The 25,041-nt window shown below is 43.1% G+C and overlaps 1 protein-coding gene across 3 annotated transcripts in view; it reads right to left on the bottom strand.

Moving 5' to 3' along the window:
- UBAP2 (ubiquitin associated protein 2) overlaps positions 1–25,041 on the bottom strand; it is a 154,600-nt gene that overhangs the window by 77,248 nt on the left and 52,311 nt on the right. For all 3 annotated transcript variants that reach the window (XM_032779853.2, XM_075066824.1, XM_075066823.1), the window contains 2 exons: positions 19,720–19,876; positions 17,314–17,391 (listed from right to left, as the gene is read on the bottom strand). In XM_032779853.2, the coding sequence (XP_032635744.1) occupies positions 17,314–17,391; positions 19,720–19,876 (235 nt within the window). The remainder of the gene's footprint in view (positions 1–17,313; positions 17,392–19,719; positions 19,877–25,041) is intronic.

Raw genomic sequence — 25,041 nt, 5'->3', positions numbered from 1 at the left:
TAGTCTTGGCCTTCACAACATCCTCCGGCGAAGAGTTCCACAAGCTGACTGCGCATTGGGTGTAGAAATATTTTTTTGTTTTCAACCTGCTGTCTATTAATTTCATTTGGTGATCCCTAGCTCTTGTGTTATGCGAAGGAGTAAACAACATTTCCTTATTTACTTTCTCCATTCCAGTCATGATTTTATAGACCTCTATCATATCCCCTCTTAGTCATCTCTTTTCTAAGCTGAAATGTCCCAATCTTATTAATCTCTCCTATTCTATACTCCTAATCATTTTTGTTGCTCTTTTCTGTACCTTTTCCAATTCCAACATATCTTTTTTGAGATGGGGCAATCACATCTGCACACAGTATTCAAGATGTAGGCGTGCCATGGATTTATACAGAGGCAATATATTTTCCATCTTATTATCTATCCCATTCCTAGAGATTCCCAACATTCTGTTAACTTTTTTGACTGGTGCTGGACCTTGAATGGATGTTTTCAGAGAACTGTCCATAATGACTCCATGATTTCTTTCTTGAGTGGTAACAGCTAATTTAGACCCCATCATTTTATATATGTAGTTGGGATTATGTTGTCCAATGTGCATTACTTTGCATTCATAAACTTTGAATTTCATCTTCCATTTTGTTGCCCAGTCACCCCATTTTGTGAGATCCCAGTGTAACTCTTTGCAGTCTGCTTTGGACTTAACTACCTTGAGTTTTGCATCATCCGCAAATTTTGCCACCTCACTGTTTACCCTTTTTTCCAGATCATTTATGGATATGTTGAACAGAACTGGTGCCAGTACAGACCTTGGGGGCACCACTATTTATCTCTCTCCATTCTAAAAACTGACCATTTATTCCTACTCTTTGTTTCCTGTCTTTTAACCAGATACAGATCCATGACAGCACCTTCCCTCTTTTCCCATGACAGCTTTCTTTGCTTAAGAACCTTTGGCAAGTGACCTTGTCAAAGGCTTTCTGAAAATCTAAGTACGCTATATCCACTGGACCAACCTTGTCCACATGCTTGTTGACACACTCAAATAATTCTAGCAGACTAGTGAGGCATGATTTCACTTTACAAAAAACATGTTGATTGACTCTTCCCCAAAAAATCATGTTCATCTATGTGTCTGATAATTCTGTTCTTTACTATAGTTTCAATCAATTTGCCTGGTACTTACCGGCCTGTAATTGCCAGGATCACCTCCGGAGCCCTTTTTAAAAATTGGCATCACATTATCTATCCTCCAGTCATTTGGTACAGAAGCTGGTTTAAGTGAGAGTTTATAAACCATAGTTAGTAGTTCTGCCATTTCACATTTGAGTTCCTTCAGAACTCTTGTGTGAATACCATCTGGTCCTGGTGACTTATTTAATTTATCAATCTGTAACAAAACTTCCTCTAACGACACCTCAACCTGGGACAGTTCCTTGGATGTGTGACCTAAAAAGAATGGCTCAGGTTTGTGAATCTCCCTCACATTCTCAGCCATGAAGACCAACGCAAAGAACTCATTTAGTTTCTCCGCAATGGCCTTATCTTCCTTGAGAGTTTCTTTGGCATCTCAAACGTCCAGTGGCTCCATGGGTTGTTTAGCAGGCTTCCTGCTTCTGATGTTCTTAAAGTTTTTCCTGTTACTTTCTGAGTCTTTGGGCTAGCTGTTCTTCAAATTATTTTTTGGTCTTCCTAATTATATTTAAGATGACAATTTAGTGTGTGAAGAGAGTGCTAGATCCTGTTCTGGTGTCTGTCCTGCTATTTCATTAAGGTCTGAAAAATGAAGTTACTGGTTAGGGCTAGACATGCAGCAATTTCACTCCATATTCTGACCTCAAGAGAGGTGGTCTTCTAGGTAACTAACCAGAAAGTTCTATTCTGGATCTTTTTTAAAGGCTTGTCTACATGGGAACACTCAGGAAAAGTGATCCAAATTAACTAAGGGTATGACTACACTATTAAGCCTATGCTCACATAGCTATTTTAGCACAGTTATGCCAGCACAGCCCCCAAGCTTAGATACAGCCTACCCTGACAAAAGGGAGTATTTCTGTCAGTGTAGAAACACAATCTTCCTGAAAGACATTACCTATATCAACAAAAGCCCTCTTCTGTAGGCATAGCTTCATCTAAACTGGGGGTTTTATGTTGGTCTGAGTGTGGGTATTTTTGAAACCATCAAACACAGCTACGCATACATAACTTTGAAGTGTAGACCAAGCCTGAAGCTGTAAATTTAAAGTGGATTAATTAAACCGCATTAAGCTTCTGTGTGGATGGTCTCATTCAGAATTAAAGTGGCCTTAATTCCGTTTAATTCACTAAGAGAAATTAAACCAAATTAAGGTCACCAATTCTGAATAAAAGCATCCACGCAAGGGTTTAATAAAGTTTAATTAATCCACTTTAAATTTTAATTCAGATTTTCTTCTTGAGTGTTCCCACGCAGACAAGCCCCAACATTCTATGACGTTAATTCCTCCTGTGTCCTTTGGGAGAGTTCCAGCATGAAGTGATGTAAGGAGATTGCTGCAGTGAAGCCTGGGTGATCAAAAGAGGCTGGCTGCATCCTAAAGAGAGGAGACATGTCAACACAACCCGACTCTGGAAAACCTGCTGTGCACAATCTGAACGCCTACAATCTTTTGCCATCTTTGCTTCCAACACAGTAGAAAGTGGAATCAGAAGTATTCTGGTGGCGTATAGACTGAAAGTGACCATTCTTTCAGGAAGCAACCTAATCCATATTTTGAGTATTTTAAACCAAAAAGTTCTCTCCTCCCAACTCTGAATTTAAAACTCAGCCTCAAAAATATTTAAACATTTGGATCCCTAGAGGTGCTTAGCACCTGCAACTCGTACAGAAATCACTGATGAGTCACTGTGGCATTACAGGTTTTCCCCACCCCATATTAGGAAATTTTTTATACATTGTCCCTTAACAGTGACCAACAGATTGCAGTGTAGATGGAACCTTAAGTACTGTGATGCAGCATCCATCCAAGGGAGAGAAGGCAGGCCCTAACTGTTATTATATGAACTTGCCTTGTGCAAGTAGTTTCAACAAAAAAATGCACCATAATGGTCAGTTTTCAAAACAAAAAGGAAGTCACAGGTTTTTTGGCAACACAACAGGCAATTCTGTGACTGTAAATTTCCATCTGCCCAAGAAAGGAGAACAAGCAACTTTGCAGCAGCACATTTTAATCTCTCAAGCAGGCTGCATGAATGGACCTTGCTTCAATTAGTCAGCCTACTGAGCACAAAAGGAAACAATGTGAGCACCAGGCAAAGAATAAAATCTTTATTCTCTAATTGCCACTTCTAATCCTGACATTTCTCAGCTTCCTTTACACTTAGATCTCCTAACGACGGGTTCCAGTGTCAAGCCAAATCCTGGCTATTCCTCTCCACTCAGAGGAAGCCAGCAGTTGAAATTGTTAGTTTTTTTTTAATTGTATTGCTCATTTTGACATTTTACTCTAGTTTGTTCCCACATTTTACTAATTGAGCCAGGTGTCCCTTTTCTGTTCACTAATGTATTATCACGCTCTTAATCAACTTCACACACCAGCTGTAGTTTGCTTTGTTGCATTTAGAGAGATTTTCCATAGCAACTCAGTTACAGGAAATAGGATACCTGGATCCTCTAAGGTGCTGAGCATTCTCCATTCCCAATGAAGTCCACTGAGAGTTTCGGACACACAGATGCTCACAGGATCAAGCCCTAGTGTAGCCGTAACTGTTGTTCTTCAAGATGTATTGCTCACATTGATTCCATTCTAGGTGCATGCACGCTCACATGTCGGAGACTTTTGCCTTAACAGTATCCGTAGGGTCAGCCATGGTGCCTCTGGAGTGCCGCACTCATGCTTCGGTATATCAGGTGCTGCTGGCCCTACACTCTCTCAGTTCCTTCTTGCCAGCAACTCCAACAGAGGGGCAGGAGGGCGGGTAATGGAATGGACATGAGTACATCTCAAAGAACAACAATTACAAAAAGGTAGGTAACCATTTTTTCTTCGAGTGCTTGCTCATGTTGATTCCATTCTAGCTGACTCACAAGCAGTATCCCTGGAGATGGGCTCGGAGTTCACAGATGTTCGGTTTGTAATACTGCTCTACTGAAGCCAGCATCATATCTCAGGCTTGCTGGGTAAGTATATAGTGAGACATGAACATGTGAATGTATGATCAGGTGGCAGCCCTGCAGATATCTGGAATTGACACATGGGTCAGGAAGGCCACCGCCAAGGTTTGCACTCTAGTTGAGTGAGTAGTTAAAATTGCCGGGGGAGGCACTTTTACCTGATCATAGCAAAATCAGATGCAGGCGTTGATCCAATATGAAATTCTCTAGGTGGACACTGGATGACCTTTCATCCTATCAGCCACCATGATGAACTGTGTCAAATTGCAAAATGGTTCAGTCTTTTCAATGTGAAGGCTAATGCTCTCCTGATGTCCAGGGAGTGCAACCTACGTTCTTCCTCAGACTTACGAGGATTTGGAAAGAAGACTGGCAAAAATATGTCCTAGCTTATGTGAAATTGTGAAACCATCTTGGACAGGAAAACTGGATGCGGCCGCAGCTGGACCCTGTCCTTGAAAAAACATCATATAGGATGGCTATGAGGTAAATGCTCTAATCTCAGAGACCCTTCGGGCAGAAGTTATCACTAGGCACCCCTTTTTCATTATTTTAATTCCCATGGTAGCAGATTTTTTTCTAATAAACATTCCCCTTCAGCTTTTGCAATGCAAACATGCTCTAGATTAGCATGAAGAAAAAAGAATTTACTGAAAACTGACTAGGAACAAAAGTGAAACTGACAAGTCTAGTCTCATTTCTCAAAGTGTAAAATGCCACAATGACAGTTAAATTGGTAAACTTATTACACTTTTAATTGCTCCACACAAATAAGGAATCTTGTTTTTTTATAACTTTGGGATTTTTAACCCGTTGTGTCCTGCTAAACAGTTCTCCATATCATCTTTGTTATAGAATTCTACTCAACAGATACTCTCAGAATCCCAGAAATGTAAAGCTGGAAGGGATCTTGAGAGGTTATCTAGTCCAGCCCCGCATGCTGAGACAGGACCAAGTATACCTAGAAGATCCTTGACACATGCTTGTCCAACCTGTTCTAAAAAACCTCCAGTGATGGGGATTCCACAACCTCCCTTGTTAACCTCTTGCAGCATGTAACAACCCTGACAGTGAGAAAGATTTTCCTAATATCTAACCTAAATCTCCCGTGATGCAGATTAAGCCCATTCCTTATTGTCCTATCTTCAGTGGATATGGAGACCAATTGATTACTGTCCTCTTTATAACAGCCCTGAAGATATTTGAAAACTTATCAGGTCCCCACTCAGACTTTTCTCAAGGTGAAACATGCCCAGGTTTTTAAACCTAGCATCGTCAATCAGGTTGTCTAAAGCTTTTATCATTTTTGTTGCTCTCCTCTGAACTCTCTCCAATTTGCTCACCTTTTTCCTGAAGCATGGCACCCAGAACTAAAACACAGTGCTCCAGATGAGGCCTCACCAGTGCAGAGTAGAGCAGAACAATTACCTCCCATGTCTTACATGCACACCAGTTAATACACTCCAGAATATCAGCCTTTTTTGCACTGCATCAGATTGTTAATCATATTCAATTTGTGATCCACTATAACCCCCAGATCCTTTTCTGCAGTACTACTGCCTAGTCAGTTATTCCACATTTTATAGTTTGTGCATTTCATTTTCCTTAAGTATAGTACTTCACACTTGTCTTTATTGAATTTCATCTTAGTGATTTTAGACCAATTCTCCAATTTGTCAAGATCATTCTTAATTGTAATCCATGTCCTCCAAAATGCTTGCAACCACTCCAAGCTTGGTCTTATACACAAATTTTATAAGCACACTCTACTCCATTAGCTAAATCATTAATGAAAATATTAAAAAAGTACCAGGCCTAGGAAGATCCCTGCATCCTCCCAGTTTGACAGAGAACCATTGATAACTACTCTTGAGTACAATTTTTCAACCATTTGCGCACCCATAAATTCATCTAGACCACGTTTCTCTAGTTTGCTTATGAGAATGTCTGGGACTATGTCAAAAGCCTTACTAAAATGAAGATACATCACATCACATCTATTTTCCTCCATCCACCAGGCCAGTAACCCTGCCAAAGAAGAAAATTAGGTTGGTTTGTCATGATTTGTTCTTGACAAATCCATATTAGTTCTTACTTAACCACCTCTTACCTAATAGGTGCTTACAAATGGATTGTTCAATAATTTGTTCCAGCATCTTTCCAGATCATAGAAGATAAGGGTTGGAAGAGACCTCAGAAGGTCATCTAGAGCAGCCCCCTGCTCAAAGCAGGGCCAACCCCAACTAAATCATCACAGCCAGGGCTTTGTCAAGCTGGGCCTTAAAAACTTCTAATGATGGAGATTCCACCGGCTCCCTAGGTAACCCATTCCAGTGCTTCACCACCCTCCTAGTGAAATAGTGTTTCCTAATATCCAACCTAAACCTCCCCCACTGCAACTTGAGACCATTGCTCCTTGTTCTGTCATCTACCACCACTGAGAACAGCCGAGCTCCATCCTCTTTGGAACCTCCCTTCAGGTACTTGAATGCTATCAAATCACCCCTCACTCTTCTCTTCTGCAGACTAAAGAAGCCCACTTCCCTCAGCCTCTCCTTGTAAGTCATGTGCCCCAGCCCCCCTAATCATTTTTGTTGCCCTCCGCCTGGACTCTCTCCAATTTGTCCACATCCCTTCTGTAGTGGGGGCCCAAAACTGGATGCAATACTCCAGGTGTGGCCTCACCAGTGTTGAATAGAGGGCAAATAATCACTTCCCTCGATTTGCTGGTAATGCTCCTACTAATGCAGCCCAAGATGCCATTAGCCTTCTTAGCAACAAGGGCACACTGTTGACTCATATCCAGCTTCTCATCTACAGTATCTCCAGGTCCTTTTCTGCAGAACTGCCGCTTAGCCATCCCAGCCTATAGCAGTACATGAGATTCTTCCATCCTAAGTGAAAGACTCTGCATTTGTCCTTGTTGAACCTCAGATTTCTTCTAGACAAATTGGAGGATTGGACTAAGTCACTCTGGACCCTATCCCTCCCCTTCAGTATATCTACCTCTCCCCCTAGCTTGGTGTCATCTCCAAACTTGATGAAGGGGCAAGCCATCCCATCATCCAGATCATTAATGAAGATGTTGAACAAAACTGTCCCCAGGGCAGACCCCTGGGACATTCCACTTGATACCGGCTGCCAAATAGATATCGAGCCATTGATCACTTCTCATTGAGCCTGACAATCTTGCCAGCTTTGAATCTACCTTATAGTCCATTCATCCAATTAATAGTTTTTTAACTTGCTTACAAGACTACTGTGGGAGACCATATCAAAAGCTTAGCTAAAGTCAAGATATCACATCCACCGCTTTTCCCATATCCACAGAGCTAGTTATCTCACCACAGAAAGTAATCAGGTTGGTCAGGCATGACCTGCCCTTGGTAAAGTCATGTTCACTGTTCCTGATCACCTTCCTCTCCTCTAAATGTTTCAAAATGGATTCCTTGAGGACCAGCTCCAAGATCTTTCCAGGGACTGAGGTGAGGCTGACTGGTCTGTGGTTCCCAGATTCTCCTTCTTCCCTTTTTTAAGGATGGGCACTATTTTTGCCTTTTTCCAATCGTTCAGGACCTCCACTGATCGCCATGAGTTTTCAAAGATAATTGTCAGTGGCTCTGCAACCACATCAGCCAACTCCCTCAGATGCACTAGATGCAGCCCAGGGACTTGTGCATGTCCAGCTTTTCTAAATAGTCCTTAACCTGTTCTTTCACCACTGAGGACTGTTCTCCTCCTCCCCAAACTGTGCTACCCAGTGCAGGAGCCTGGGAGCTGACCTTGTCTGTGAAGACTGAAGCAAAAAAAGCACTGAGTACTTCAGCTTTTTCCACATCATCTGTCACTAAGTTGCCTCTCCCATTCATTAAGTGTCCCACACTTTCCCTGACCTTCTTCTTGTTGTTAACATACCTGTAGAAATCCTTTTTGCTATCCTTCATATCCCTTGCTATCTGCAACTCCAGTTGTGCTTTGGCCTTCCAGATTACACCCCTGCATGCTCGAGTGATATTTTAATACACCTCCTTAGTCATCTGTCCAAGTTTCCACTTCTTGTAAGCTTCCTGTTTGTGTTTAAGCTCACCAAAGATTTCTCTATTAAGCCAAGCTGGTTGCCTGCCATATTTGCTATTCTTTCTACACATCAGGATGGTTTGTTCTTGCGCTCTCAATAAGGCTTCTTTACAATACAGCCAGTTCTCCTGGACTCCTTCCCCCTCATATTAGCTTCCTGGGAATCCTGCCCATTTGTTCGCTGAGGGAGTCAAAGTCTGCTTTTCTGAAGTCCAAGGTCCATATCCTGCTGCTCTGCTTTCTTCCTTTTGTAGGATCCTGAACTCAACCATTTCATGGTCACTGCTGCCCAGGTTGCCACTCACTTCTACTTCCCCACCAATTCCTCCCTGCTTGTGAGCAGCAGATCAAGAGGAGCACGGCTCCTAGTTGGTTCTTCCATCACTTGCACCAGGAAGTTGTCCCCAACACTCTACAAAAACTTCCTGGATTGTCTTTGCACTGCTGTATTGCTCTCCCAGCAGATGTCAGAGTGACTGAAGTCCCCCATGAGAACCAGAGCCTCTGGAAACTTTTGTTAGTTGTCCGAAGAAAGCCTCATCTACCTCATCCTTCTGGTCTTGTGGTCCATAGCAGATGCTGACCACAACATCACCCCTACTGCTCTCACCTCTAAACTTAACCCAAGGACTCTCCATAGGCTTTTCTCCAGTTCCATATTGGAGCTCTGAGCAATCATACTGCTCCCTTACATACAGTGCAACTCCTCCAACTTTTTTCTACCACCTGTCTTTCCTGTACAGTTTATACCGATCCATGACAGTGTGCCAGTCAAGCGAGTTACCCGACCAAGTCTCTGTTACTCCAATCACAGCATAGTTCCTTGATTGTGCCAGGACTACCAATTCTTCCTGCTTGTTTCCCAGGCTTCTTGTGTTTGTGTAGAGGCACCTAAGACAACTAGCCAATTGCCCTACTTTTTCAGTATGAATCAGGAGGTTGCTCCTTTTGCACCCTCCTTGTATTTCCTCCCTGTATCTCACTTTCCCCTGGTGAACCTAGTTGAAAGCCCTCCTCACTAGGCTAGCAAGCCTGCCTGCGATATCTTACTATGTATCATAATTGCATGCTGTAATGCTATCAGGCAGGAACTGCAAGAAAGTAGTATCTATCAGCATTATAATACTTCTTAGGGATAAATTAAGCTTATTCAAGAACTTCAGTCTTGAGAATGAGAGATGAAGATACTGAAGACCCAGCTAAACAGTTTTCATTCCTTGACTCCATTCCAAATCAAAGATTATACCCTCTGCTTATTACACAGAGATTAAGGTCTGTGCAGTAGAGCCACTCCAGTAAGTAATACCTTAACGCACAAGTGCTTTTGCCATCCACTAATCAGCCAATAGTACAAAACTGCTCCAAAACCCAGCTGCTGTTACATCAGCTTAAACTGTTTGTACATTCTAAAACATAGTACCATATCCAGTGCACGCAGCTGGAAAAAATGTCATACAGATGATCATGGCATCTCTGTTGTATAAGCATGCAGCCTACAGATGTGAGGGTGAAAATCGCAGAGCAGATGTTTCTATGGAGGGCTATGCACCACTACTGTTACAGTATTAGCCCCATTCCTGTCACTTTCAGGAATGAGTACACATCTCTTTAAATCAGGTTTTTCTCCTATAAAGGAGTAACACGATGGCCCAGCACGAATCCTCCTAGAAAACAGCCAATAAGATTATTCCTGCCTGAGAAGGCAGCTTAAAATAGGAAGGGAGAGATGGAGTCCATTGTTCAAACATTAACCAATCTCTAATTTTGTATTTGGTGCCTAGATTCCTGAGCGACATGTGCATTAGAAATGCATATAGAAATGCAGCATGGGATGCCTTTGAACAGTGTTATTACTAGATTACATAAAGTGAGGGTGCCATGCTGATCACAAGTGACCGATTTGCTCTCTATTGAAAGGGAAACTTTATCCCTGGTCTCAACTTCTCTGTATTTAATGAAGCAGCAAGAACCAAGTTTTTATTGCATTAAGCTGACTGCAGGAAAAATTATTTTTCTGCTAATACGCAAAGAGAGAGAAGGTCATGTAATCCTGAAAAGAGAAGACTTAACAGTGAGGAAGTGAAATGTACAGCTTTAAGCAATCCCTGCCACTTTTAACAATTACTTTAGGAAATTTTAACCTTAGGTATTTTTCTCCCCCAAAATGCACGCATCAGCCAATGATCCAGAAGCCGTAAGAAGAGAGAGTTTATCATGGATAGTTAAGAGCTACAGATGGTCTTTCATTAAATTAGCTCATTTATGTGTCTGTGCAGTCTATTTGTTAAGCAGATATAGAAGTAACACACAATGCAATGAATTGTGTCTGGTTGAAGATGGCACACACAAAGCATTCTTTTTCTCAATAAGGTATGCCAGCTTTCTATTAGCGATTATCAAATGCCTAGTTGTGAGACATCTAGTTATCCTACTGTGCTTAGCCTCACTACTGTACCTGAGTGCTTCAGGTAACACCAGCAATTTTTTATTAAAACTGTAAAGAGTTGGGTGAATGTGGGAGACTCATTTTAACTTGGAAGAGGACACCATCAACTGAAAAACTCCTAATTTAATTTTTTTAAAATATTTATTTTCTTTATACCTCAGAAGCTTAAAAAGAAATTTCACTTTCAAAACTAAAACTGAGCTCCACCAGTTTTGTGCAAAAACTCAGAAAATGGTAGCAGTTAATTATAAGCCCCCCTCACCTCTTCTGAACAGCAACTCAGTACAAATAAAAAGAACAGGCGTACTTATGGCACCTTAGAGACTAACAAATTTATTTGAGCATAAGCTTTCGTGGGCTACAGCCCACTTCATCGGATGCATGCATTGGAAAATACAGTCGGAAGATATATATACACACAGATAACATGAAACAATGGGTGTTATCATACACACTAAACGAGAGTGATCAGTTAAGGTGAGCTAAAATAAACATGAAGGTTTTTCGTTGTAATATTGTGACTTTTAGGTCTGTAATTGAGTGACCAGGGAGACTGAAGCGTTCTCCAACCAGTTTCTGAATGTTATAATTCTTGACGTCTGATTTGTGTCCATTTATTCTTTTATGTAGAGACTGTCCGGTTTGAATTACAACATTCAAAAACCAGACAGAGAACAACAAAAATCTTCAAAAACAGACTCCAACGAGAGACTGCTGAATTGGAATTAATTTGCAAAATGGACACCATTAAATTAGGCTTGAATAAAGACTGGGAGTAGATGGATCATTACACAAAGTAAAACTATTTCCCCACGTTTATCTCCCCCCTACACACACACACACTGTTCCTCACACCTTCTTGTGAACTGCTGCAAATGGACCACTGATTACTCCTACAAAAAGTTTCTCTCTCTCCTGCTGGTAACAGCTCACCTTAACTGATCACTTGTTAAGAGTGTATATGGTAACACTCATTGTTTCATGTTCTCTGCGTGTGTGTGTGTATATATCTATATATACACTATGCTATCCAGTCGCATATGCTATGCGACTGGATAGCATAGTGGTTAAGAGCGCCTGTAATAAACGTCTGTCTCAAATCTGGACTTAGAGTTCAACATCTGAGTGTTTACTGTGAACCTTCCCCAAGCTTATACCCAGCTTGGATCTATCTCCGCACCAACAGAATATTAGCGCCTGCCCTCGCTCTGTCCCCCCAGACTTTCCCTGGAGAAACCCCCCAAGACCCAGACCCTGGTCTCCCAATCTCATCCCCAGCTCCCCCCATTTTCCTGGGTTAGCCTGTGCGATGCTATACTTCTATATCAACCGGAGAGCAATTCTAGCTTCCCCGAGGCTATGCATTCACCTAGTCAGCTCACACAAGAGATTCCCCTCCTTGTCCTGTAGCCTTTTCCCGCCTGGGACAATGGAAGTGAGACACAGAGTTTGGGCTTTTTCCCCCCCCTCCTGTCACCGATATAACAGAGATCCTGGGCACAGAGATTCCTCTCCCTCCCCTACTAGGAAAAGAAACTCCACAAGGTTTAAAAGAAACCTTTATCTAAAAAGAAAGAAATTACAAACAATGTTACTCAGGTCTTTAGAGAAATAATGAATATACAGTCTGATTTAAAAGATAGCCCAATTAAACCAGTCAACACAGTACAACCACACATGTAAATACAATCAAAGCTCATCACAGCCGATTACTTTGTTTTCCTTTTGTACTCACAGATGTTTAGGAGCAGATTTGAAAGAAGATGAAGTTAGAGAAAACTTGTTACTCACAGCCGAGGAAAACAAACCCAGAAAAAAGCCAAAAACCTCCAGAGGTTCCCACCCTTACTTTTGAAAATCCTGTTTCCTGATTGGTCCTCTGGTCAGCGTGTTTGGTTCCCTTTGTAAACTTAACAGTAAAAGAAAATTAACCCTTACCATTGATATCTACTTATGATAGCTGCCGCCCTTTGATACGGAGACCGCCCTTTGATACGAGAGACCAGAGGGTCAAAACCGGTTGATACCAACTGTCCAGTAGGAGTCCTTGGCAAAAACCCCAGACCTTCACCGGCCTACCTCAAATATGAGAGTGACACGAACTAGGAGAGTCATGCCGGCTCGGACGTCGCCCGGATACAAGGTCCGCGCCAGATGTTGAGGAACCAGGACATCTGACGATAAGTGGGCTATGGAAAAACCATTCATGGACAAGACAAGAGAACTGGAATTGATGGGATGCTACTACAACAGTAGACCTAATGAGGGGATATATGAAACGTATGAAGGACTGTGGAATGAACAAAAGACCTACCATCCACACTTACTGAGAAACCTAGTTACCCAACGCTTCAACATAGTAAAAGGAAGCTGCTCTCACAGCTTGAGATAGACCAACTCCACATTACATCCCAGACTCAAGAAGACCTGAAGAACAAGTGGAGTGCAGCCCACACCTTGAAGTGAAACTTCACTGCCACCCCTCATTGCAGAGCACAGCAGCTGATATGAGCATAAATCAGGAGAAACTAGCTACAGTCAATCCTCGAGACCGATTACCAAGGCTCAGTGGAGAAGTACCATCAGATAGTATGTTAGAAGATGCCAGTAGAGCCCTTCATGACAATCCTACTACCACTATAACTCAAACCAATGAACTGGTATACGCTACAGCCTCTGTAATCCTGGAGATTTTGGCTACACGATCAAGAAGAACAACAGTATGTCCCCACCCTGGAAAATGAGGTTGGAGGATAACAAAGCGACTCGGAGAGAAGTTAGTCAGCTGGTGGAACTAAAGAAGGGTGAGAGATTAAGGATAAACTAGCTACTGAAAAAATACAAGGACCTGACTCCATCTGAAGCCCTAGAGACTGCTAAACAAAGGCTCACAAGCACTAGCTACCAGGCTAAGAAGATACACTAGAGAAGCAGAGGCCAAAAAAGTAATGCCTGTTCTCCAAGAACATCCAAGGTGTACCCCAACTGCAGTGCAACACCACAATAAACAGCAGAGCCACCAGCAGGAGAAACTGAACCAGTACTGGAAGAACATATGGGAGAAAGAGAAAGACTCATAACACCAGTGCAAAGCGGCTGCAGGACCTGAGAACAGAGCACACCAATCTCCCAGAACAGAAACCAGTCACCATCACAGTAGAAGACATCCAGCAGCGGGTCAAGAACATGAAGAGCTGGACAGCACCTGACCAGACATGATTCACACCTACTGGCTAAAGAACTAACAGCAGTGCATGAACGCCTAGCAGCACAGATGAAACCAGCTGCTAGCAGCAGGCTCCCACCAACTGGCTAACACAAGAAGGACAGTGCTGATCATGAAAACCTGCAAGGGGACAGAACCGTCCAACTACGGCCAATAACCTGCCTCCCACAACATGGAAAGTCCTATCAGGCATCATAGCTGCCAAGCTACAGGACCACATGGCCAGTACATGAGCACAGCTCAGAAGGGCATTGGGAACACCACCAGAGGCTCAAAAACACCAGTTGCTCATAGATAGAGCAGTCGCCCAGACTCAAGGTCTAGGACAGACCATCTGAGCACAGCCTGGCTGACTACAGGAAAGCCTACGACTCAAAGCCGCACACTGGATCTGAAATGTCTGGCGCTATATCAAAGTCAACAGGACACTAAGATACTTCCTCAAGAACTCAATGGGACTAACAGAAGACAACACTGGAAGTCAATCAAGGCAGCTTGCACAAGTGGCCATTCAAGTGCGGCATATACCAAGTGATGCACTGCCCCCGCTGCTGTTTCTGCATAGGCTTAAACCCCTCAGCCAGATAACACAAGGACTGGATACGGGTACAGGTTCAGGAGTGGAACTACCATCGACCACCCCTCTACAATGGATACATCAAGCTGTGTGCTAAGAATGAACAAGACATCGACTCGCTAATCCACCTGACGCGGATCTACAATGAGGATATCGGGATGTCATTCAGACTGGAAGTGGGCCGGATGGTAGTGAAGAGAGGGAAGGTAGTCAAGACTGATGGGATGGAACTAGCAGCGGGCCACATAGCAGACATACAGACCAGCTACAAGTACCTTGGGTCCACAGTCACATGGAAACCAATGAGAGGCAAGGAAGACAGCAAATCCAAGTATCACCAAGGACAAGACAGGTCCTGAAGAGCCAGCTCAGTGGAAGAACAAGATCCACGCCATCAACTTTTATGCCCTGCCAGTCATCAGATACCCTGCGGTATAGTGGAGCTGGCCAAAGGAGGACATGGAGCTGCCGATGTGAAAACCCAGAACTCCTCACAATGCACGGAGGTTTCCACCCCAAGTCCAACACCCAGAGACTGTATACCAGCCGGAAAGAAGGCGGCGGGGCTGGTGAGCATCAAAGCCACTGTCCTGGATGAAACCCAGGAACATCCAAGAGTACATCAGTAAGATGGCCCCAAAGATGAGCTGCTGAGAGAATGCCTGAGCAAGCACAGACATGGGAGGAAGACCAAGCAGAAGAAGTGCCATGGCAAGACAAGACCCTGCATGGGATGTACCATCGACAGATAGCTGAGGTGGCTGACATTGGGAAATCTCACCAGTGGCTGGAAAGGCTGGACTAAAAGACAGCACTGAGGCACTGATCATAGCAGCACAGGAAAAGGCACTGAGCACAAGATCCATTGAAGCAGGGGTCTACCACACTAGAGAGGACCCAAGGCAGACTGTGCAGAGAAGCCTCAGAGACAGTCCAACACATAGTGGCAGGATGTAAGATGCAGGCAGGAACAGCATACACTGAACGGCACAACCAAGTGCGGTTTGGATTACAGGAACATTGCACAGCGTATGGCTAGACCCTCCCAAGACCAGATGGGAGATTCCACAAAGGTTGTGGAGAATAGCAGGGCTAAGATTCTGTGGGACTCCTCAGATCCAGACAGACAGGCAGGTACTGGCCAATCAACCAGACACGTGGTAATAGACAAGGACCAGAAGACAGCGGTGGTGATTAGATATCAGATGCCAAGTGACAGCAACATCAGGAAGGAAGAATACGAGAAGCGGAGAAAGTACCAGGGCCGAAAGAGGAACTAGAGAAGATGTGGAAAGTGAAGGCCAAAGTGTCCCAGTGGTGGTAAGGACCACTGGGCTATGACTCCTAAGGTCTGGGAGGTGGCTCAACAGAATCCAGGAACAACATCAGAGCTCTCTGTCCAGAAGAGTGCAGTGCTAGGAACAGCTAAGATACTGCGCAGAACCCTCAAACTCCCAGGACTCTGGTAGAAGACCTGAGGTTGAGGAAGACACATACCACCCATAGGGGTGAGAGGGGAATTTTTTTTTTTTATTTTTTTTTATTTATTTATTTATTTATTTATTTATTGAGAGAGAGAGAGAGAGATATCTCTTCCGACTGTATATTCCACTGCAAGCATCCGATGAAGTGGGCTGTAGCCCACGAAAGCTTATGCTCAAATAACTTAGTTAGTCTCCAAGGTGCCACAAGTACTCCTGTTCTTTTTGCAGATACAGACTAACATGGCTGCTACTCTGAAATCTGTACACATGCTTAGCCTGCTATTTGCTGATTCACATGCACAACCTAGTTATGTTCCCACTGCTCTGGAAACTACATGCCCTTGTTTCCTGCCAGTCCTTAAAGGAGCAGGGTTACATACAGATTAACTGCTGCTCTCATGTGTCAATGAACATGTGATTATCCTCAAGTATTATGCCAAGGATAGGGAGTGCTGCAAAAATATTATGTGCATATGAAATTAAAAGTATGCTACTTACTGCTTTTATTAGCGCTGACATACTTTTACCCCAGCTCCTCCTAGCAACAACCACTTCCCTTCCAACCCACAAGATATTACGGCTCCCCACAGACCCTCCCTGCATGCTAAAGAAATCACTTCCACCCCCAAAAGCCATGCTCTAACCCACTAAATCAACAGAAGCTTCCCGACTCCCAAATCCCTGACAAATCCAGATTTCGCTCTTTTCTCTTATCTTCACCACAACGCAATCTAGATTACTTCCTGCACCTCTTGATCCCCTTTCTTCTCTCATAGTATCCCAGGTTCCCTTAGCCTTCCATGTCACCTAGCTAGCAAGCCTCAGAGAAGCATGACGTCCCCTCAAAGGGTACAAAGCAGAGATGGGATTCTTGACATCACTAGAATCCACTTTGAGGGACTGGCACAAGTACAAGCCAAACCCCTACACCCCTTCATTATCTTTAACAAAATAACCTAGTGCGGCCCCACAGGCCATAGTGTATCTTGGGGTTCCATAGCTCTCTGCTCAGATTTGACTTTCGTGGGGTGGCTGGTACTCTCCATAACAGCAGGTTATTGAGAGCTCACAGCCCAAATGCTGGATGTCTTTGGGGTCAAGTGACAGATCTGAGTATGCCAGCCCACATCTGAACCTGCCTTGCAGGTTTGTGCACCTTGTTTAGGTCACTCAAGGCAAAAATTTAATGGAAATCAAATTACACATGGCTTTTTCTTATGGAACAAAGGGCACAGACAACCGTATATAGCTGGGCTTTTTAAGCTGGTCGTCTTTTTGAGATCTAAAAAAGCCGATTATCCTTTGAACAAGAGAAAAGCCATGATTGTCCATGCAGCAGCAACACCACCTTACCTCTCCCACGGCCACGCTTCCCACGATCTGAAGGTCTCTCCCCTTGACTGTTGTCCACTCCATTCTCTTCTACTCGAACTGGGGAGAGAAGACAGAAGATGGACAGGGAAGGAAATTTTATCTTTACATTTGTAAGAGGTTTGAAAACAATGGAGAGTAGCAACAGATTGTGTCACTCACAGTTTCTAATGAGCACATAAATAAGCTGCTGGATTTTCAGAGGTGCTGAGCTGGTACAGCAAGTGAAGTAGAGGTGATGGGAGTTGTGGGTGCTCAGCACCTCTCAAATCAATACACTTATTTAAGCATCTGAAACGTGGATTTGGGTGCCTAAATGAAAGTTCATAAATCTTGGGCCCTGGCATTGTAGAGTGGAGCAGAGGAGATCACCTTTCAGCAGGAACCCCACCTGGAGCTGTAGGGGGATATATGGGGCAACAGGAGCTTTGCCACTCTTTGGTGCATCTCACATTGTCCCTGGCCTGCTCTGCTGACCTGTCTGAAGGAGAACAGGGTCATGACCTCACCACTCTGAGGCCAGCCTTAAACTGAGCCCTCCCTGCCCAGCCACATTCTGATTGTCCCTTGTGAAAGAACAAGCAGGACCTAGAAGGGGGTGGGGAAGAAGCCTCCTGTCTCATGCCTTCCCTTTCCCCCACCGCACACACAGAGTCTACCAGAATCCGGTCCTTTACATTTAACCTGCATAGGACATAATTTTTTTTTTTTTTTTAAAAAAGACAAGACATCTATAATTACATTCCAAGGAAAACCTCCGGCTGTATGTTTTGAAGTGTCAGCTGAAATCCAAAGGAGGGGCTCCCTGAAGGAAAATAATGACTCTCACCACTTACTACAGCACTTGTTGTTGTTAAATGGAGACTCTGCACTGCACGACTTCTATTCAGCACTGCAATGGGGACCTAACTACGCGCACATAAAGGTGCAGAGAGCACATTTTGCAAGACTTAGAACCCATTTGAAAACCTTAAATTCCAGATTTAGCACAGAGCCCAAAACTTAAAGGCCAAGCTGCATTTGGCTCTGGCAAATAAATTCTGGGCAACTACTTTTTTGTTTTGGTGAACTAGGGCTTGTTAACATGGTCAGTTAGTGTTCAGCCAGCCAGGGTGTTAAAGTGCAACACTCCAGCCTGCTGCCCGCTAACAGGGCAGGACCCTGCTACCGTGCACTAAAAGTTCCACAGTGCACGGCAGTAGGGTCTACATGGTCAGTTAGTGCATGGCACACTAGAGCGCTGTATATTCACACTCTGGCTTGCCATGCACTAAGTCTCTGTGTGGACAAGCCCCGATATTCCCTTACTTGTTTTAAAACAACTTGCAAATTTCATTAATATCCTCTATATATCATCTTCCATATCATTAAATGAAACAGCATCTGGATATTCTTTTATTCTATGTACGTTCTTACGGCACCCAGATCACTGCAGCATCTGAGGGCCTTTCAGTAATGCATTAAGCAATGTGACTAACATCTGTCACATGTGGTTCATTCACTCTCATCAACTCTCCAAGGGGAGGATTGTGAATGCAGTATACTGTTTTGTATAGGTGGAGAGTTTTTTGTGTTTTTTTGAAATGTACGTATATATTTTCATATGGACTTTGTATGTAATTTTTTTAATAATATGGTGAGGGGCACTTTAAGAAATGGCTTAAGCAATGGGTAACATACTCAAAGGTGATCTAATTCAGTGCTACTTAACTTTGGAAATAGCATTTGCAGCACATTAGCACTCTTTTGTGCAATGTACTGGAATCACTGCACTTGAATACACTGTGGTAATCCTAATAATGTTTAGGTTCACACCACACCCTTTCTATTTGTGTAGAAGCTTATCTTTTGTGCATGTGCGCGCTTATAATTAATCCCCAGGATATACCAAGGCCTTTTCATTCTCCCTTAAGGGGAAAAACATTTCATAAAACTCAGAATACCCTCAGGTTCTCCCACTCATATGACATGGAATCAACTTGGCTATTTGCTTGTTAAAAGAAACATACGGAAAATGTATCAGGTTTTATCTGCTCTACAATGCTCAACATACAGTCCTTACAAAGGTTCTATTCCAAATTTAAGTGCCCAACGGTAACCCTCAAAAGATCATGTGATCATAAAAAGGCAGAAGGTATCTAAAATAAATTCAATTTGCCTCTAAAAACATAAATCAAAAATAATTTATCTCGAAACCAAGACATGTAACAGCATCATGAATACCTGTTGCCAAAAAAACAAACGCAGTAACTCAGTCACCACACTGAGATTCTGCTGGACTTTATTCCATTAGATCCTCTTCTCTTTCATAACTCAACCAATTTCAGGTGCAAGAAAGAGAAAGACTAAGGTGACTAGAGCTTTAAAAATGAAGGTTTCTGTGCTTACACTCTCGTCCACGGCTGCCTCCTCCTCTTCCTCGTCTGTTGGAGCTTCCTCGTCCACGGCTCACTTCTCTGTCCCCTCGCTTTTCTCTGTTCTCTTTGTTTTCTGAACTCTCTTTTCCAAGGCTTTTCTTCTTTCCCCCTACAGTCTCCCATGAAGTCTATTTGGGTGGGGAAGCATTAGACACAACAGATTAAAAAGCAGAGATAACTACAGACAACTTTGCAAAACTTTCCAGCCCAAACCCCAATTTGTAGATAAATGGATTGTGTGTGTATAAAGCCATAGATGTATGTGATGCTTTTCACATGCTAAACTAGGATAGAGAGCAAGACAGACATCACTCTGAGGGGGAAGAGGATACAGCTTTTTGAGAGCAGGTTTTCCCATGGAACATAGGTAGCACGCATTTAATAGCTCAACTCTTTCTGGCTACAACTGACATGGGTTACTGTAAAGAAGTCTAGGTAGACAGCATAGTAGAAAACCTGCTAAAGGGTATTCATCCTCTCAATTGTTTTCAGAAGTCTGACTGGAAACAAACAGGACTGAATTGTTCCATCTCTCAACAGGACAGGGGAGAATGCATGTTTGGAACAGGGAGAAAGAGGTCAATGAGAGAGCAGATGGATTAGAAAAATCAAACAAATGAACTTGGCTTTCTTGGAATCTAAGCACTGATGATCAGGGTATCGGAACAGCAGCTTGGGGAAACTGGGCCAAAACAAGTCAGCCCACTATGCCCAAGGACTGCAACACATCATGTGTAGCATTACTGTGTTCAGAAACTGCTGCAATGCCCAAGCAAGAGAAAGAATCAAGGCTTGAATGTCAGACCTGTGTTCTCTTAAATCCAGTTAAATTCAGGATTCATGTCAGACCCTTAGGAATTACAAAACATTTGTAGGAGTTTAAAATGAAATAGCTAAAAAAACTTCTCAGAATAATAAGGCAGTTGATAATATATTACGTAATTATATAATTAGGCTATTGAGCCATAGTTACAAAGCAGGGGAGAAAAATTAAAATTTATTTGCACAGTGTCAGTGTGCTAGGTACTTTAAGTACAATTACGAGAATGAAGTCCTTGCCTCAAAGAGCTTACAGTCTAGACAGACAACATACAGAGGGCAATTTATACCCCCAGCCACCATCTGGAATGCTGGATGAAGCTGTGACCTCAAGAGAAGCAATGGTACCATCAGAATGAAGACAAAGTATGGCTGCCATTAACTCTAGGTCCTGCCCAGTCTCTCCTGAACTACTGAGGCAAAGTTTCCATTCAGCTCAAATCAAAGTCCCCTCTCCTGAGGATGAACTGTGATAAGCTAACCAATGCAAAAGTCCCAAATGTTATCAAGGTAGCAACACAAACTGAATATTGTAATGCTTTAAAAGTAAAAAAAAAAAAAAAAAAAAAAAAAAATCAAGAACAGCCTGTGCTTCAACTTCTCCACTGGAAAGAGTTAACACCACTGGTGGCTCCTTTTCGCGGCTAGCTGATTTTTTTTAATTTTGATTTGATTTGGGGGGACGAGGGGAAGAGTGATAGTTACTATCCTATTTCAATTTCTTCTCAGGTGCGAGAGGCTGAAGTATAATAGGTTTGGATTTCTCCTAAGCTGACAGAAGACATGGAATATGAGTTGCTCATCAAACAGGTGTCAGAATACGCAAAGGATATTAGTTTATATGTGGTGGAAAGCTTGATTCTCCTCCAGTACAGGAGGATTACCATTAGGTTCCAAGCACTATGGTGGACGAAGCCTATTTACATGCTGAAATCTTGAGAAAGTTTGAGACATCTCTGAAAGGAAAGGAAATCCTACACGGCAGACAACTTACAAGTCACCCTAAAAGAGGTGGGTCTCAAAAGCAGCTGTCGTTAAATATGCTCAGGCATAAGCTGTATGCAAAGATGAACAAAAGTTGGGTAGTGGCAAACTGAAAGGAATTTTTAAAGGCCTCTATCTATTCTATTTTCTAACAAGTCTGTGGAACTGGTGTCCCTCAATATGAGGAGAGATGTTTTGCTGGAACAGAGGCTACTGCCAAGCCTACTTCAGAAGCAGAGGATCACAGTTCCTCCTCAGTGAGAACTGACCTGAATTGGTGGGAAGAAGAGAATTCCTGCTGAAACTGTTCAGGTGTTAATGACTGTGGTAAGTAACAGGTGTAGAGTTATGGGGCAATCAAGTCCTTCCTTCTCCACTCATAAGAACTTCCCCTAAAGTAACAGCTGAACTGAAGGGTTTCATTAAGCCATTTAATGCTACTTATGCACAGAAAAAATAATTCCTCTAGAAGGAAATGCTGAGAGGAGTCTGGGTTTCCCTAGGAATGTCTTCTAAAGCTAATGCTGGTATCTCCTAACAGGAAACATCTTAGAGGAGAGGAAAGCCAGCATCAAGGTAACTCACTGCCAACAACAGTCTGTTAAGGAACAAAGTTTTCAACTGACCTTGTCTGAAGCAGTCCAAGCGCCAGCTGTAGATCTGATCTTGGGCAGCAATGTAAGAAAAGAGGCCTGTCTTTGGTGAAGTTATTGGTCTTATCTTAAGTGGCAGGATGGGTTGTCTGAAGAGCCAGCTTGGCACTCTAGCTTTAGAGGATTTAGCCAGCAAAAGAGCTAGTCAGGCATGAAGACAGAGGCTAACCATTTGAGTAATATCCCCAGCTGAAAAAATAGTAGATTCTGTACAACCAGAAGAGACGGTAAGAACTACTGGAGAGGGGGATCTTCATAAGGGAATTATCAGACAGCCAGATGGTATGGTGGCCTCAGCTCAAAGAAGCTCATTGGCAGTCTTTTGGAAGCTCTACAAATAGAACTTTTAACCATATTTTCTTGCTTTGCAGATGTCTTGGCCACATTAAATAGATTGCTTACAAGTTACATCAGCACATCAAGTGTAGTATATATGAACAACGAGAATCCCATGACAACGTTTGACATCCTATAGTGTCTTTCAACCAAAGACCTCCAATGCACTGCTATTATTGATGCATGCTGAAGCTTTCTCATTTCACCTACCACTGGACTGGAGCCACCTGTGGGGCAGTTTGTAGCAACACTATACAACAGATAAGGACAAACACAACTCTGCCCAACCAAAAAATTCCTCCTGCAATTAGGCATACAGAAAAACTTCTCCAGTTGAACTTTAACCAGGATACTAAAGCAAATGCCCTCATGGTAACAAAGAGTGACACAGGCTAAGATCCAATTTTCTCCATTCTCATTTAACAACAGCTGCTGGCTTTAAAGTCCTTCTGTGGCAAAGCATGGTGCTACTGTAATTCTATGCTTCCACACTGCTAGCCTTGGCAACCATACTCTTGTAGAGGGAAGACTGGGTAGACAGTACCCAGTTCTCAAGATGTATCCTCAGTGAACTACCAAGAGATTGCCTCAAAAATAATTGAGAAAGGTGGTGAATATGCACAGCAGCAAGTTTTAAGAGCAGCTTTAAATCCTTTCACTTCATGTAATAAAAAAAGTGTATACTGAGAAACCTGGAAAACGCTGCTATTTATGACATCAGTATTGGTTCCCAGCAGGCAGGCTAAGTACTAGACTGATGCACAACCATCCAAGCCTTTCGCACTTCTCTATGGTGAGCAACAGATTTGGAGTGGCTCTCCAAAGGGTGGAAGAGCAATGTTAAACTATCAGAGTGCTGGCTACCTGGCTTCTAGTTTACAGGAAAACTTCTCTTTCTTGAGCTATCTAATTTGGTAAACAGAGAAATCATTCATGGAGAACTCAGCAGGTCATCTAGTCCAAGCCTCTGCTCAAAGCAGGACCAATCCCCACAGCCAGGGCTTTGTTAAGCCAGGCCTCAAAAGCCTCTAAAGATGGAGATTCCACCACCTTCCTAGGTAACCCATTTCAGTGCTTCACCGCCCTCCTAGTGAAATAGTGTTTCCTAATATCCAACTTAGACTTCCCCCACTGCAACTTCAGACCATTGCTCCTTGTTTGGTCATCTGCTACCACTGAGAACAGTCTAGCTCCATCTTCTTTGGAACCCCCCTTCAGGTAGTTAAAGGCTGCTATCAAATCTCCCCTCATTCTTCTCTTCTGCAGACTAAATAACCCCACTTCTCTCAGCCCCTTCTAATCAATCATGTGCCCCAGCCCCGTAATTATTTTTGTTGCCCTCTGCTGGACTCTCTCCAATTTGTCCACACCCTTTGGTAGTGGGGGGACCAAAACTGGACACAATACTCCAGGTGTGGCCTCACCAGTGCTTAATAGAGTGGAAAAATCACTTCCCTCAATCTGCTGTCAACGCTCCTATTAATACAGCCCAATATGTTGTTGGCCTTCTTGGCAACGAGGGCACACTGCTGACTCTTATCCAGTGTCTTGTCCACTGTCATCCCCAGGTCCCTTTCTGCAGAAACACAAGACACTTGTTTTCTAGCCCATTTACGTTACCTAAAGAAGCAAGTATTTTCAACATGAAGACCATGAACTGTCATTTTTTTTTTTTGTTTGTTCTAAGTATGTATTTGGTCCCCGATAGATACCCAAGACACTCATTCAAGGTGTGTTGCTTTCTGCTAGTCTTGATTTAACCATCTATTGTGCAGCAAGCAATAGTTAGGCTACAATTTAGTCATGGGTATTTTTAGTAAAAGTCATGGGCAATAAACAGAAAGTTATGGCCAGTGATCTGTCCATGACTTTTACTAAAAATATCCTTAACTAAATCTTGGGTGCTGGGGTGTGCTCCAGCGGATGGTGCTGCTCTGGGGGACCAACTGCCTGGGGCCGCCGGCCCTGGGCCTATCCCCACTGCTCGGATGGCCCTGGCGTCAGCCGCACCAGCCACTGCAGCTGCGGAAGGCACAGAGGTCCCGGAGAGTCACATGACCTCCATGAAAGACTCGCAGCCTGAGCAAAAGTCTACTTCAGAAGACCCCAACATTTAGACATAGGCTGGGCAGAGTAAGGTTTGTTTGTGATTGTTACTTGCTTACTTAAGCATTTCCTGTCCTCTCAACTAGAAACAGATCCCAGTTTGTGATCCCTACGCTTTAGAAGCTGGAACAGAAATAACTGGCTTATAGCAACATCCAAGCAGGACATGTCTCTGCACTGACTCATTACAGGAGAGATAAAGGAAGAGGGTTTAAAAAGGAAATGAAGTCCAGGGTTCCTTTCCCAGTTAGGATGAGATGAGGAAGCAGCCTGAATCCCATCTTACAAATTTAAAAGGCACTCCAGGTACAACTTCACTCACATTAAGACTCTTGTCCACTGCTTCTTGGAACAAGAAATTCGCGTTACTCCATGTATTATAAAATACATATTTG

This window comes from Chelonoidis abingdonii, chromosome 6, assembly GCF_003597395.2.
Source record: "Chelonoidis abingdonii isolate Lonesome George chromosome 6, CheloAbing_2.0, whole genome shotgun sequence".
NCBI lineage: Eukaryota > Metazoa > Chordata > Testudines > Testudinidae > Chelonoidis > Chelonoidis abingdonii.
The sequence above is the reverse complement of the archived record's forward strand: the minus strand, read 5'-3'. Positions and strand labels throughout refer to the sequence as shown.